The 12888-nt window shown below is 66.9% G+C and overlaps 7 protein-coding genes across 7 annotated transcripts; 2 read left to right on the top strand and 5 right to left on the bottom strand.

Annotated features, from left to right (window-relative positions):
* Positions 1-44: 44 nt before the first annotated feature.
* MICPUCDRAFT_37980 (uncharacterized protein) lies at positions 45-893 on the top strand (the record flags this gene model as incomplete). The annotated part of the gene is made up of 1 exon (XM_003055522.1): positions 45-893. One exon carries the CDS (start codon positions 45-47, stop codon positions 891-893), a length of 849 nt encoding a protein of 282 aa, XP_003055568.1.
* Positions 894-1039: 146 nt separating this feature from the next.
* Positions 1040-2002, bottom strand: MICPUCDRAFT_30923 (uncharacterized protein; the record flags this gene model as incomplete). Its single annotated transcript, XM_003054988.1, has 2 exons — positions 1932-2002; positions 1040-1768 (listed from the first exon to the last, which is right to left on the bottom strand). The coding sequence occupies exons 1-2, from the start codon at positions 1959-1961 to the stop codon at positions 1040-1042; spliced, it is 759 nt and encodes a 252-aa protein (XP_003055034.1). The 5' UTR covers positions 1962-2002.
* Positions 2003-2149: 147 nt separating this feature from the next.
* On the top strand, positions 2150-3880 carry MICPUCDRAFT_37978 (uncharacterized protein; the record flags this gene model as incomplete). Its single annotated transcript, XM_003055521.1, has 1 exon — positions 2150-3880. One exon carries the CDS (start codon positions 2150-2152, stop codon positions 3878-3880), a length of 1731 nt encoding a protein of 576 aa, XP_003055567.1.
* A 107-nt stretch (positions 3881-3987) lies between these two features.
* On the bottom strand, positions 3988-4683 carry MICPUCDRAFT_50357 (uncharacterized protein; the record flags this gene model as incomplete). Its single annotated transcript, XM_003054987.1, has 1 exon — positions 3988-4683. One exon carries the CDS (start codon positions 4681-4683, stop codon positions 3988-3990), a length of 696 nt encoding a protein of 231 aa, XP_003055033.1.
* A 754-nt stretch (positions 4684-5437) lies between these two features.
* Positions 5438-6581, bottom strand: MICPUCDRAFT_13487 (uncharacterized protein; the record flags this gene model as incomplete). The annotated part of the gene is made up of 3 exons (XM_003054986.1): positions 5438-5574; positions 5643-6109; positions 6310-6581. Coding segments are annotated over 3 exons (876 nt in total), but the record flags the coding sequence as incomplete, so codon positions are not given.
* A 244-nt stretch (positions 6582-6825) lies between these two features.
* MICPUCDRAFT_50355 (uncharacterized protein) lies at positions 6826-8454 on the bottom strand (the record flags this gene model as incomplete). The annotated part of the gene is made up of 1 exon (XM_003054985.1): positions 6826-8454. The coding sequence occupies one exon, from the start codon at positions 8452-8454 to the stop codon at positions 6826-6828; it is 1629 nt and encodes a 542-aa protein (XP_003055031.1).
* Positions 8455-8584: 130 nt separating this feature from the next.
* On the bottom strand, positions 8585-12324 carry MICPUCDRAFT_50354 (uncharacterized protein; the record flags this gene model as incomplete). The annotated part of the gene is made up of 2 exons (XM_003054984.1): positions 8585-11803; positions 11947-12324. 2 exons carry the CDS (start codon positions 12322-12324, stop codon positions 8585-8587), a joined length of 3597 nt encoding a protein of 1198 aa, XP_003055030.1.
* Between the last annotated feature and the right edge of the window lie 564 nt (positions 12325-12888).

Raw genomic sequence — 12888 nt, 5'->3', positions numbered from 1 at the left:
TCGCCGCCGCGATCGTCGTGCAGGGCCCCTCCGACGCGAGGAAGATGCGCGCGCAGATGCGCGCGGAGAGCGGCGACACAGACGGCGAAACGCGCATCTCCGGCGACGACGAGATCGTGTACTTTTGCCAGGCGATGCGCCGTCGCGGCGAACGCGTCGCGTTGCTCACCGGCGACGTCAACGCCGGCGTCGGCGCGAGGTCCTACGCGTCGCCGGACGACGTTCCGATCGCGACGTTCGACCCCGAGACCGGCTCCGCGCCGCGGGACCTGCGCGCGCTCGCGACGGCCGTGGACGCGTTCTACGCGCGCGCGAGCGCGGCGCAGCGGGCGATGGAGGGGACGACGACGGACGGGCGCGCGGCGGCGTCGGCGGCGGCGGCGCCGCCGCCGCCGGCGCGCGACGCGTCGTCCGCGGCCCCCGCGTTCGACGACGCGACCCCGGAGACGACGACGCTCGCGGTCCTCGACGCGCTCGACGCCGCGCTCCCGTCCGCGGTCGAGACGATGCTCCGCGACGAGTTGGGCGACATGTGGGCGTGCGCGGTGCGCGACGACGACGAGGACTTGGACGCGTTCGGCGCCGACGAAGCGTTCCGCGCGTTTCGAAAAAACCACGCGACGTTCAACGCCGGGAGACGCGTGCGCGAGGGGAAGGACGCGATGGACGTGTTAGCGGCCGCGCGCAGGGCGAGAGATCGAGGCAAGGGCGGCGGGGTCGCCGGTGCCGCCGGGTTCGGAGGGTTCGAAGGACGGATGCGAGCGTTGGAGATCGTGGGCGCGGCGCGGGAGGTTCTGCGCGCGTGTCCCGCGGACGTCGCGGCGGTGGCGGCGGCGGTTCGCGTCGCGGACGCCGCGCGCGCGGCGTTGACGGCGTCGAAATTGAAATCGTGACGCGACGGTGACTCGCGTGTAGCGTAGCGTAGTAATAGACGGTGGTCGCGCGGTCTCTTCTAGCGACGGACGCGCGCGTCCTCCTCTTCTCCCTCCCTCCGTCGCGTTCAAAGAATCTCATCGTATAAGATAGAAGAATCCTTCCCTCACGCCTCCTCCTCCTTCTTCTCCTCCGCGACCGCCGCCTTCGCGACGTCGTCCGCGAGCGCGTCCGCGGCCGCGTCACCCTCCTTCTTCTCCGCCGATTCCTCGCCCTCGAACTGCTTCATGACTTCCATGGCTTTCTCGAACTCCGTTTGAAAGAGCTCCGCCTTCTCCGCGCTGCCAAACTTGCAGCACATGTTCTGCATCTCCGGTCGCACGTCGCCGTCGGAGCAGTCCATCGCGCAGAACACGCGCGCTTTCTCGCTGCCCGCGTGCTCCTCGATCTTCGTCCCGGGCTGGACGAAGAAGTTTCCGCACACCTTCAACGTCTTGTCGCGACGCATGAGGAATCTGATCTTCTTGGTGTCCTTGTCCTGCAGAAGCTTGAGCGGGCCGACGCCTCGCTCCTTCCACTCGCCCTCGATGAACCGGTACGCCTTCGACTTGGCCTCGAACAGGACGTCCTCGTTCTCCTCCCCGGACGCGGTCTCCACGGCCTCGAGCTTGACGACGGGCGCGAACTCAGCCTTGCACTCCGCCTCGACGTCGGTCGCGTCGTCCGCGTCGTCGCCGCCTTCTTCGGTCGTCTTTTTCGGCGCGGACGCGAACGCGGTGGGGTCGAAGGTCGCCGCGGCGCCGCCGAAGCCGCCGCCGAAGGTCGCGGCGCCGAAGATGGGCGCGGCGGGCGCCGCGGGCGCGGCGGTCTCTTCCTCCTTCTTCTCCTCGACGGCCTGGGGGAACGGGGACGACGCGAAGGAGAGCGGGCGGCGGTCAGATCTTGCGGCGATTCGGCGACGATCGCGACGTGGGATCTAATCTTTTTTTTTTCGCTCGATCGACCGGGGGCGAGGGACGCGATCGATCGTCGCGCGCGAGGGCGATCGCGTCGCGCACCGGGGTCTCGGCGGGGGCGGGGTCGCTCATCGTGTCGAGTGCGTGTGACGTGCGATCGACCGCTTGGCGTGCGGTGGGTAGTGTTCTCCGTTCGAGGGGTCCGAACCGTAATAAACTCGGAAGAGCGGGCGGGAAGCCAGGACTTGAAATCGCTGACAGACAGCGCAGCGCGTCAGAGATTCGCGCGCCGTCGCGCCTCCTCCTCCTCCGTCGCCGCCATGGCGACGGCGGGGAACGCGCTCGCGACGTCGCCACACGCCGCGGAAGCCATCCGCCTCGCGGTCGTGCGCTCCGCGGCGGTCGGCGTCCTGTCCCCGCTCGACCTCGCCGCGCTCGACATCGCGCTGCGCCCCGCCATGCCGTCGTCGTCGTCGTCGCTGCGAGAAGACGCCGCGGAGGCAGCCGCGCGCGGACACCTCCCGTCGCTCTACGACTCCAGCGCCGTCGCCGGCGCCGTCGACGCCGCGGGGCGACCGCGGCCGCCGCGCGGGGCGACGTCGTGGACGGCCGTGCACCGCCGGGCGTACGTCTCGGTCAAGGACTGCCGGCTGGCGGTCGCGTCCGGCGGTCGCGCGCAAGACGTCGCCGCGCGCGTCGACGACGACGGAACGCTCTGGACGTGGGGCGGAAACGAAACCTTCCTCCTCGGACTCGTCGAAGACGTCGACGACGACAGCGAAGACGACGAATGGGACGAAGACATCCAAAACGAACGACGTCTTGAACGAAGCCGAGGCTACTACGCGACCCCGCGACGCGTCGCGTTTCCCCCGACGGCGGCGGGCGCGTTCGGTCGCGTCCGCGTCGCCGGGATATCCCTCGGGGCGTATCACGCGCTGTCGTGCGACGCGACGGGCCGCGCGTGGAGTTGGGGGGGGCGTCCTGTGGAGTGGGCGGCGATGGGCGATCGCGATGTTCTCGCCGCGCTCGGGCGCGACGTCGGTCCGACAGAACGTTTTGAGAAGTATCAAGTGCCCGGGCTCGTGGAGTTCGCGGACGGCGGCGGCGCGGCGACACCGTTCGTGGTGAGCGTCGCCGCGGGCGCCCGGCACTCCGTCGCCGTCGACGTCGCCGGCGACGCGTACGCGTGGGGAAGCGACTCGAAAGGGCAACTCGGATTGGGGTACGACCCGGACGCGATCTTCGGGGTCGAGCATGAGGTGCACGATCGTTATTTCGACCGCGCGACGAAAGTGCGCGCGTTGTCCGACCGAGGCGTTCGAGTGGTCCTCGCCGCGGCGGGGCGACACGTGACGATGTATTTGGACGAAGACGGCTTCGTGTACAAAGCGTTTTGCAACGCCGCGACGATCGGGTACGTCGCGGTGACGGGCGAGCATGGGCAGAGGCAAACGCGGTCGTCGATCCCGCGACGCGAAGAACACATACCGCCGATGACACACCTGTCGATTGGGACCGAGCACGCGCTCGCCGTCGACCGCGACGGCGGCCTCTGGGGGTTTGGCGACGGAAGGGGCGGCCTCACCGGGCGCGTCACGAGCGCGTTCGCGGGACCGTCGCGGCGCGGGGTGTTCCGCCGCGTCGCGTCCGATGCCGACGCCGTGAGAGCGTCGCGCGCGTACGCGGGCGAGTCACACTCCGTGGTGCTCACGAGAGACGGTCGCCTGGTGGGCTTCGGCGACGACCGCGGCGGCGCGCTGCCGTACGAGGACGACGGCTTCAGAATTTTTGATTCGTCTCTGCCGAGATTTCTCGCCGCGCCGAGACGCGAAGGGCGTGATGATCACGCACCCCACGTCGTGACCGCGGTCGCGTGCGGCGGCTTCACCGCCACACCACCAAGTTATGATGCTAAATGGCACAAGAACGCTTTGTGCGTCGCCGTCTCCGCAGAGGACGGACAACTGTATGCGTGGGGGACGCCGGGGCCGTGGCTCGGAACGTCGTGGAATGAAGATCTGCGAGGACCCGTCGCGGTGTTCGAGTAGTCGTAGTCGTAGTTCATCTAGTCTAGCTAGCGGCTAAAGCGCGTCTCTTCTCTTCCCGTCGCGTCGTCTTCGTCTTCGTCCGTTCGTCCGTTCGTCCGTTCGTCTGTTCATCGTTGCCCGCTGATGCCCGCGAGCTTCGCGATGTACTCCGCGTGTTTCTTCATGTTCGACAACATCTTCCCAGCGGTCTTCGTGAATTTCTTCTCAAAGTCCGCGCTCACGAACGGAAACGCGTCGCTCCGCTCTCTCCGTCGCTGCTCCTCCATCAACTCCTTCATTTTTTCGACTCTCAATCTCTCGAAAAACGCTCGCACTTCTGGGTCGTCCGCGTGACCGCGATTTCTTCGTTCGGCAAAATCTTCCCAGCCCGCCTTCTCCCACGCCGCCGGATCAGCCGCCCGCCTGTCTTCGTGCGACTTGCTGTCCGCGACCAATATTTGCAACCCGACGCAGTGGGGCAACCGATTCCGTCGCTTGCGCCCGCCGCCGTCGTCGCCGCCGCCGTCCGCGCTGTCGTTGTCGTCCGGGAAGTACGGGTACGCGCGCTGGCCGTACCCGACGCACGTGAACTTGAACGCCCCGAGCTCGTCCGTGGTGGTGTGCGACTCCGGTCCGTCGCCGTCGCCGATCGCGTTCGCCGGCGCCTCGGTCGTGTTTCCGTACTGCACGCCGACGCACACGGGGGGGACGCCGGAGTCTTCGAGGCTTTTGCCGTAGAACATCGCGCCCAGGCAGGTTTTGCTCTTGTACGGGGGGGGGTCGCGGCCGCGCGACGCGCGGGGGGGGTCCGGCGGCGGCGCCATCCCGCTGCAGGCGCGCGCGGATATGATAGATCTCGCGACGTCATTCTTCCTTTTCGCGCGTCTCCTCGCGGACGGCGATGACGTGATAAAAAAAATTTGGCTGACTAACAACTTATTTAGGCTACGTGCGTGACGTCCCTCTCCCGTCAGAAGCCGCTGTCGTCGCTGCTGTCTTCGGACGACCCCGAGGCGTCGTCGAACGGATCATCGTCGCTGCTGTCGTCCCTCCCCCCCACGAGACTCCCGACGACCCTCGAATCCTGTCGCCCTCTTCCCCCGGCGCCGCCGCCGAAGCGGTCGCCTCTCCCGGCGGCGGCGCCCGCGCCTCTCCCGCGCGCCGGCGCCGGCGCCGCCGCAGGCGCCGCGCGCCGCGACGCCCCCGCTCTCGAGTCCCCCGCCGCCTTCTTCGCGCCCGGTCCCGCCCCGCCGCCGCGCGTCGCGAAGTCGTCCCTGAGAAGCACGTCCTCGTCCGCGCGCTCTTCGCCCCGCAGCACCCTGAGGGTCGTTCCGTACGAGCGAACGTCGGGGTGGAGTTGAAAGGCGTCAGAAGCGGAGTTGAAAGGCGTCGAGGTGTGTCGGGGATTGAAACCGTGGTGTGGGCGGAGAGAAACGCCGGCAAAGTCCTCAAGAAACGGCGTGCACCACGCGAACGCGGTCGTATGGGGACCAGTGTCAGGTATAGAACGCGCCTGAGTTCCTCCGCGCGCAGTTTCCCTCGCATCGCGTCCAACTCAGCCGCGTGCGCGGCGGCGGCGTCCTCCTCGTCTCGCTCGATCTTCTCCAGCTCGCTCTCCAAGTACGTCAAGTTCCTATGCCGCTCGATGTACGCGGCGTGCAGCTCGTCCATCTCCGGCTCGAGGCGCTCGTATTCGTCCATGTACGCCGGTCGCACTGAGGGCCATTCCATACAAAAATAGTTCATCGGTCAGTTGAAAGGGGACGCGATCAAATGTTGAAACCGGACGGTGGGTGAAAAACTTTTGTATAGAACGCGCCTGACTCGAGCGTCGCGAGGCGCTTCTCCGAGCGCTCGAGCTCGGCGCGTTTGCGTTCGATCTGTCGCGCGAGCGACGACTCGTCCTCCGTCAGCTCCGCCATCGCGCGCTCCACGTTCGCCGCGTTCTCTCTGACCGTCGCGATCTGCTCGGATATCTGCGACTCGATCTCCTCGATGTCCATGTTCTTCCTCGTCGCGGAGAGCCGCGCGTCTCGAAGCCGTTCCTCCTCGCCGAGCGCGTCGTGGAGCGTCGCGCCGAGGCGCGTGATCTCCGACGCGAGCGCGCGCGTCGTCTTGACGTCAAAGGCGGACGCGTCGAGCGCGAACGCGGTGCCTCCCGACGCTTCCTCGTCCGCGTCGTCTTCGTCCGCCTTCGCGGTGGCTTGGTACAGCAAGTTGGCGATCTTCAGGAGTTCCTTCACGGCGAGGCTGCGGACGGGAGAGGGGGGGGTCAGAGCGCCGTGTTTCGTCGCGCGCCCAGAGCGGGGATTGAAAGCGAGGGGCGATGGGCGGAGAGATGCGCCGGGCAAAGTCCTTAAGGAACGGCGTTCACCACGCCAACGCGGTCGTATGGGAACCAGCGTAACCGGGACGCCCGCGGAGACGCTCGAGGGATTTGAAAAACGCACCCGTCCGCGGCGTACAGCCGCTTGAGGTTGAGCTTGATCCGCGCCTTGGACAAGAACACCGCGGCGACGGACTTCAAGAACCTGACCCGGTCCGTCTCCGTGCTGATGTCGTCCTCCACGACCGCGCCGCCGTCGTATCGCTGCGCGAGCCACTCCAGGCAATCCGCGACGAGCTCAAAGTTTGGCGTGCGAAAGTTCTCGACGCTGACGATCCGCGGGTACCCCAGCGACCGCATGCACTCGGTGAAGTTTCGAATCTCGCGGAACGACATGACGACTCGCGTGCTCTCGCGCGCGTGCGCCCGGCTGGTCGCCCGAGAGAGCGCGCGCGCGCGTCACGTCGCGCGTGCACCGAATCTGACGACGCGGTCGTTGACCGCCGAGAACGGAGAACGAGCGAGAACTCGAACGAACAAAAATGCAGGCTGATGGCGGTGACGACGACGATTTTCGTGGTTTGAACGTCCCATCAAAGACGCTCTCTATAGTCTACGAAGGCGCGCGTCGTCCATCACGTCACGCGTCATCTATCGGCTCGAACCGCGGCATGATCTGTCCCTCGTATTCCTCGTCCAACGTCCCCTCGCCCTGCACGACGACCGAGCACCCTCGCCCGAGGCGCGGTTTGAACGTCAACGCGGACGCGTAACGCTCCGGCTTTTTCGCGTCGAGAAGAATCTCGATCTCGACGCTTCGCGGCTTCCCGTGCGGGCCCGTCCCGGGAATGATCCCGCTCGCGGGCACGCACTCGAATACGCTGCCGGCCATTCCGACCCTATGCATCCACCGCGGGAAGTGCATCGCCCACTCCGCGTCCGCCTCGCCGGTGTTCGTCAGCGTCAGACGCCGCGCGCTGAGCGTTTTCGCGGCGCAGTGGACTTTGCCGAAGTCAATCTCCTGGACGTTCACCTCCAACGCCGGGTGGAGGTATTCGCACAGCAGCTTAAACGTCTGCACGTCGCGCGTGCCGTTGTCGTAATCGAGGACCAGGCCGCCGTCCAACGTGGCGTCGTCGTGGATCGGGTTCCCGAAGTCGTCCTCGTCCGGCTCCGGAGGGACGAACCGCATCGTGACGTGGACGTTTTCCTCGGCGGGGAGGACGAAGTCGACGTCGGAGATCTTCGGCGGCGGCTTCGAAACCTTCGCGGCGGCGCGGGCCCTCGCGCACGCGACGAACGACGTCTCGCGGTCGAACGCGAGCTGCGGGACGGACGACACGACGTCCGTGATCTCGAACGGCCCGCCGATGGACATCTTAAACCCTAACGGTTTCGCCCACGCGTTCGTGAGCGTGACGGATTTGTAATACGACCCGTCCGAAACGTCAACCGGGGAGTAGCAGCGCCACCGAAAGTTCTCGCGCTCGTCCACCGTGAGCCGCGGAGAGAACGCGGTCGCTTGCATCCGAACGAGCAGCGGCTTCATCTGCATCGGCGGCCCCGCGCTCGTGAAGTGGAACGCGTCGTTGATGCGCACGCGGACGGGCTTGGCCACCGCGCGTCTCGCCGCGGCGTCGCGTTCGGGCGCGTCCGCGTCGACGTCGCCGACGCGGTTCTTCGTCGCCGCGCACCCGAGCTCGAGCTTTAACCCTCGGTTCGCGTTCGCGCCGGGGCCTCTCACCGAGTGCGTGCCGACGACCGCGCCGACGAACTTCCGGGGCTTGCCTCTGTACGAGTACGTCACCTCGAACTGCCGCTGCCCGCCGAGCTTCGGGACGACGACGTCGCCGCTCGGGACGACGGTGAACGGGCCCTTCTCGCCGCATTTTTCGCCCTGGCCGAGAATGTCCACGGACACAAACTCCGCGTCCTCGTCCACGATGAGCTTCGTCAGCGCGCACGTCACGCCGTTGAGGTCCGGATCCGGCGGGGACAGCCACGCCTCGAAGTTCACGGTCATGTCGTGCGGCCCTTTGTTGACGCAGTAAAACCGTTTCGAAACCGCGGGCGCGCCGGTTTCCTTCTCGCCCCAGTCGAGCGCGAACACCTTCAGCTTCGGCGGCCGCGGCGCCGTCGCGGCGTACCCGGCCGGGACGATCTTCGTCGGCTGCACGATCAACGGCGAGCCCGTGATGCCCGCGCGCACGGGCAGCGCGCGCTCCGGGAGCTCGTCGTAGCGGTTCCACACCCGGCACCTGAGGGCCATTCCATACAAGCGAATGTCGGGGTGGAGTTGAAAGGCGTCAGAAGCGGAGTTGAAAGGCGTCGATGGCGGGTATTGAAAGCGAGGGGTGGGCGGAGAGACACGACGGGCAACAGTCCTTAAGGATCGGCGTTCACCACGCGAACGCGGTCGTATGGGAACCAGTGTATAGAACGCACCGGAGCGCGTCGAAGTACTCCCCGGGCATGTCGGAGACGACGACGACGCGCGCGCGAAACTCGCCGTACGGGGGCAAGACGCCTCGCGACGGGAACACGATGAACGCGGCGCCGTCGCCGGTCGCGAGCGCGGCCGCGTCCGCGGCTTCCGAGCGACGGTTGTTGTCCATCTGCACGCCGAGCCCGCGGGAGAACTTGACGCTCTCGTGGGCCGACGTCAGCGTCACCGGCCGGTCGCGCGCCGACACCACCGGCGCGGCTTTCCGACTCGTCTTGCTGACGCGGCTTTCCGACTCGTAATTCGAACGAATCGAGGACGACAGCGCGTCCCCGTCCCTCGATTTCCTCCGCCGCATCTCGCGGTTCGTCGCGGACGCGGACGCGAACAAGACGCGCGACGTCCCGAACGAATCCTTCTTCCCCGTGGCCGCCCCCGCGCCGTTCGGTAACCGACCGAAACCGATACCGTGCCCGCCGCGATTTTCCTTGGCGTCAAAGGTCGACCCCGGAATCGGATCGCGCTTCCGCAACGCCGCGTGCGACGCGTCCGGCCCCGCGGTGGACGCCGCGCCGAACACGGTCGTCGAGAACTTCGTCTCCGCGGTGACCGTCGTCCTCGCCATCGCGTGCGCGAGCATGCCGCTGCCGCCGGCGAGGCCGCCGACGGTCCTCGTCCCCGCGCGCGCGACGCCGCCCTTGGCGAACCCTTCCGAGTCGCCCGCCGTCGCCGCGGCTTTCGCCTCGAGGACGTTCAGCGCGGTCGCGTCGTTGACGCCGTAGCGATCGCACGCGAAGATAACGTTCGCCTCCATCGCGGTGTCGTTTCGAATGCACACCTCCATCGTGGAGTGCTCGCGGACGACGCACTGGTCGCCAAAGTCGACGACGACCTGGTCGCGCATGATGGACGTCGCCGCCACCTTTTCGCCGTCGCCGGCGACGACCACGCCGCGCTTTAAGACGTCGTACTCCACGGAAAGACCGCGGACGTCCGCGGCGAGCGCGAACCCGATCGGTTTCTCCGCGCCGTCGACGTCGCACACGAACAGAGCGCTGTAATCCGCGCACGCGGACATCGGCGTGAACACGACGCGCACCGTCTTCGCGCCCCCCGGAGGAATCTCATCCGCGGGCCAGTCCACCTCGTAGTCCATCGCTCCCTCCGCGTCGTCCGACGGCCCCTCGCACATGATCTCCTCGCTCCACCGAAACACCGCCGGAAGCATAGTCATGTTCTGTATCGTCACCTCGCGCTCGACTTGCACGCCGAGGTAGACGACGCCGAGGTCAATCTCCACCTCGGATAACGTCGCGCGCGGTCGCAACACGTCGGCGCGCGCGCCCACCGCGCTCGTCGCGCCGTGGTCCGTGACGCAAACCACCGTAGACCGGTACGCGCCCGCCTCCGACGCCGCGAGCGTGCACTCGACCTCGACCTCGCTGTACGGCGGAAGCATCCCGTCCGTGACGCTGAAGCGCATCTCGCACGCCAAGCCGTCGCCGCGGCGTTCTTCCAGCGTCCAGTACGCGACGACGGAGGACGTGTTTCGAAGGAGCACGTACGTGTCCCCGGGGATATCGCGCTGGAGGAGCCCAAAGTCAATCTCGCGCTGCGCGATGACCACCTCCGCGCCCTCGACGTCCGCTTGCACGCGCAGCGGCAGCGTGGGGCCGTGCTGCACGCTGCACAGCAGCGTGCGATCGACGCGAGAAACCTCCGGCGCGGTGAGCTTCACCACGCACACGAGTTTCCCGCCGTTGGGCTCGAGCGCGCCGTAGTCTGGGTATATCAAGCACTCGTCGTCGTGCCCGGCCCAGGTGAACTCGACCGCCGCGGCGCTGTTGTTCGTGACCGTGACCTCGCGGTCGTACGTCTTCGTCGGCAGCAGCGACCCGGCGAAGTTGACGAGGTTCGTGTCCAGCGACACGTCCTTCGCCGCGCCGACGCCGGCGAGTTTGAACGACTCGACGGCGACGGCGGCTTCGAACGGCCACCCGGGCTCGGGCATCCGCGCCGGGTAGGACGTGTCCACCATCAGCGTGACGTCGCGCTCGTAGTACTCCACGTCCGCGGGCGTGAACGTGACGGTGAACTTCATCTCGGAGGACGGCGGGAAGACGCCGAGCGTCGGCTCGATGACGAAGACGCCCTCCTCCTTCGGATGGTTCCAGTTGAACGGAATCGGCACCGTCGTCGCGTTTCGCACCGTGATCTCCCTCGTGAGGAATATTCCCGGGACCGCGTCGCCGAACCACACCGGTCGGCTAAGCTCGCCTTCGATGACGTCGCGCCCGTCGAGCTCCGTGACGGCGACGTCTAAGATCGTCCCTCTCCCGACGATCGTGAACGACTTGACCTGGCAGTTATCGCAAATCATCCTAAACTCGTGAAGGAAGTCGCCGCCGTCCGGCGGTCGGAACCCCACCCTCAAACGCTCGACGTCCAGCGGTTTCATGTCCAAAGCCGCGGGGCCGACGCGGAAGGGATGCACCTCGATGCAGTCGATCGGCGGGTCGTCGTACTCCTCGCCGTCGTCCATGTAGACGTCGTCCGGCGCGTGGACGAGCGGCGTCGCGCGGTCCGGCCAGTCCTCCTCCGCGACGAGGCGAAAGCGCCCGGCGCCGCCGACGTTCTTGAACGGCAGCCTCACCTCGACGTCGTTGCCGACCAAGACGTGCCCGACGTCGATCGTGGCGTCGAGCGTCAAGCACGGCGGGTGCCTTCGCGCGGCGAGCTCGACGGTAAACTTGAAAGACTCCGCGAGCACGGTGAGCGCGTCTTCGTAATCCGCGAGCGAATCCGGGGAGAACCTCACCGTGAAGTTACACTTCAGCCCCGGCGCGAGCATCCCGTGCTGATGCGGGAACACGAGCTCGGTGACGCTGAAGTACGACGACGGCGGCGGGAGCAGCCGCAGCCGACGCGAGATGTTCGTCTTGTTTCGGATCGAGACTTGGACTTCGTACACGGCGCCGATGTCAAAGTCGTTGAACTCCACGATCGCGGGCTCGACGACGAAGACGTCCGACGGGTTTGTGGGCTCCGGTCTGACCGCCGCGAGCGCGGCGTCGCCCTCCTCCGGTCTGAGCTTGTTCCGCAGGTAATCAAATTTCGGCTCCGGATGCCGCGGGTTCCGGAGATAATCCATCCTCCTCCGCATCGCGTCTAGAACCTGTCGGGGTGGAGTTGAAAGGCGTCAGTTGGAGTTGAAAGGCGCCGAGGGCGGGTATTGAAACCGAGGGGTGGGCGGAGAGAATCGCCCGCAAAAGTCCTTAAGGATCGGCGTTCACCACGCGAACGCGGTCGTATGGGGACTAGTGTATAGAACGATTCGAACGCGTCTAGAACCTTATTCTCGAGATCGAGCTGCCCCGGGGTCATCTTCTTCGCCTGCCGCCGCCGCCGCTCGCTCGCGGCGTCGATCTTCGCCTTGAACTCCTCCTCCGTGACCGGCGGTCCGCCCGGTATCGACCGCGGCTCGAACTTTTTCGGCGGCCGCTCGGCGAAGTACGTCCGGTCTCGGACCAACTTATTCTCTGTCGGCTCCGCGTACCCGGGCGGGAGCGACGTGTTCATAAACTCCGCCGTCTTCGGCGGCTCCGTCGCCCGCGCGATCCTCTCCGCGTTCTCCGCCATGAGCGCGTTCGCGTCGAGCAGCCCGGCGCCGGCGACGATCGTCGGATCCGTCTTCATCGTCAACGGCGCCCTCGGGAGGTTGGCGCGGCGGTGGTCTCTCGTGTACAGCGCATCCGCCTCGTGGAGCGCGGCTTCCTCCGCCGCGTCCGCGTCCGCGCGCGCGTCGTCGAGATAGCGCTCGAGCTCGTCCAGGTTTTCGATCTTCGACGTCGCCTGTTTCGTTTTGGTTCGTTTCGGTGGTGGAACGAAGGTCGGTCAGAGACGACGATGGATGTCGAGAGGAAGGCGGGCGGGCGATCGTTCGATCGTTTGACTTTTCCGAGGACGAGACGAGACGACGCGACGACGGGCCCGGGCGGAAGCGAGGTCGACGTCGGCGCGGGGACGCGCCTGGTTCTCGATCTCCGCTATCCGCAGCTGGTACTCGTCCGGCTCGGGCTCGGAAAAGTCAAACGATCGAACGATCGCCCGCCCGCCTTCCTCTCGACATCCATCGTCGTCTCTGACCGACCTTCGTTCCACCACCGAAACGAACCAAAACGAAACAGGCGACGTCGAAGATCGAAAACCTGGACGAGCTCGAGCGCTATCTCGACGACGCGCGCGCGGACGCGGACGCGG

The sequence above is a fragment of the Micromonas pusilla genome (genome assembly GCF_000151265.4).
Source record: "Micromonas pusilla CCMP1545 genomic scaffold MICPUCscaffold_1, whole genome shotgun sequence".
Taxonomy (NCBI): Eukaryota; Viridiplantae; Chlorophyta; class Mamiellophyceae; order Mamiellales; family Mamiellaceae; genus Micromonas; species Micromonas pusilla.
This window is presented reverse-complemented; position numbering and strand designations above follow the sequence as displayed.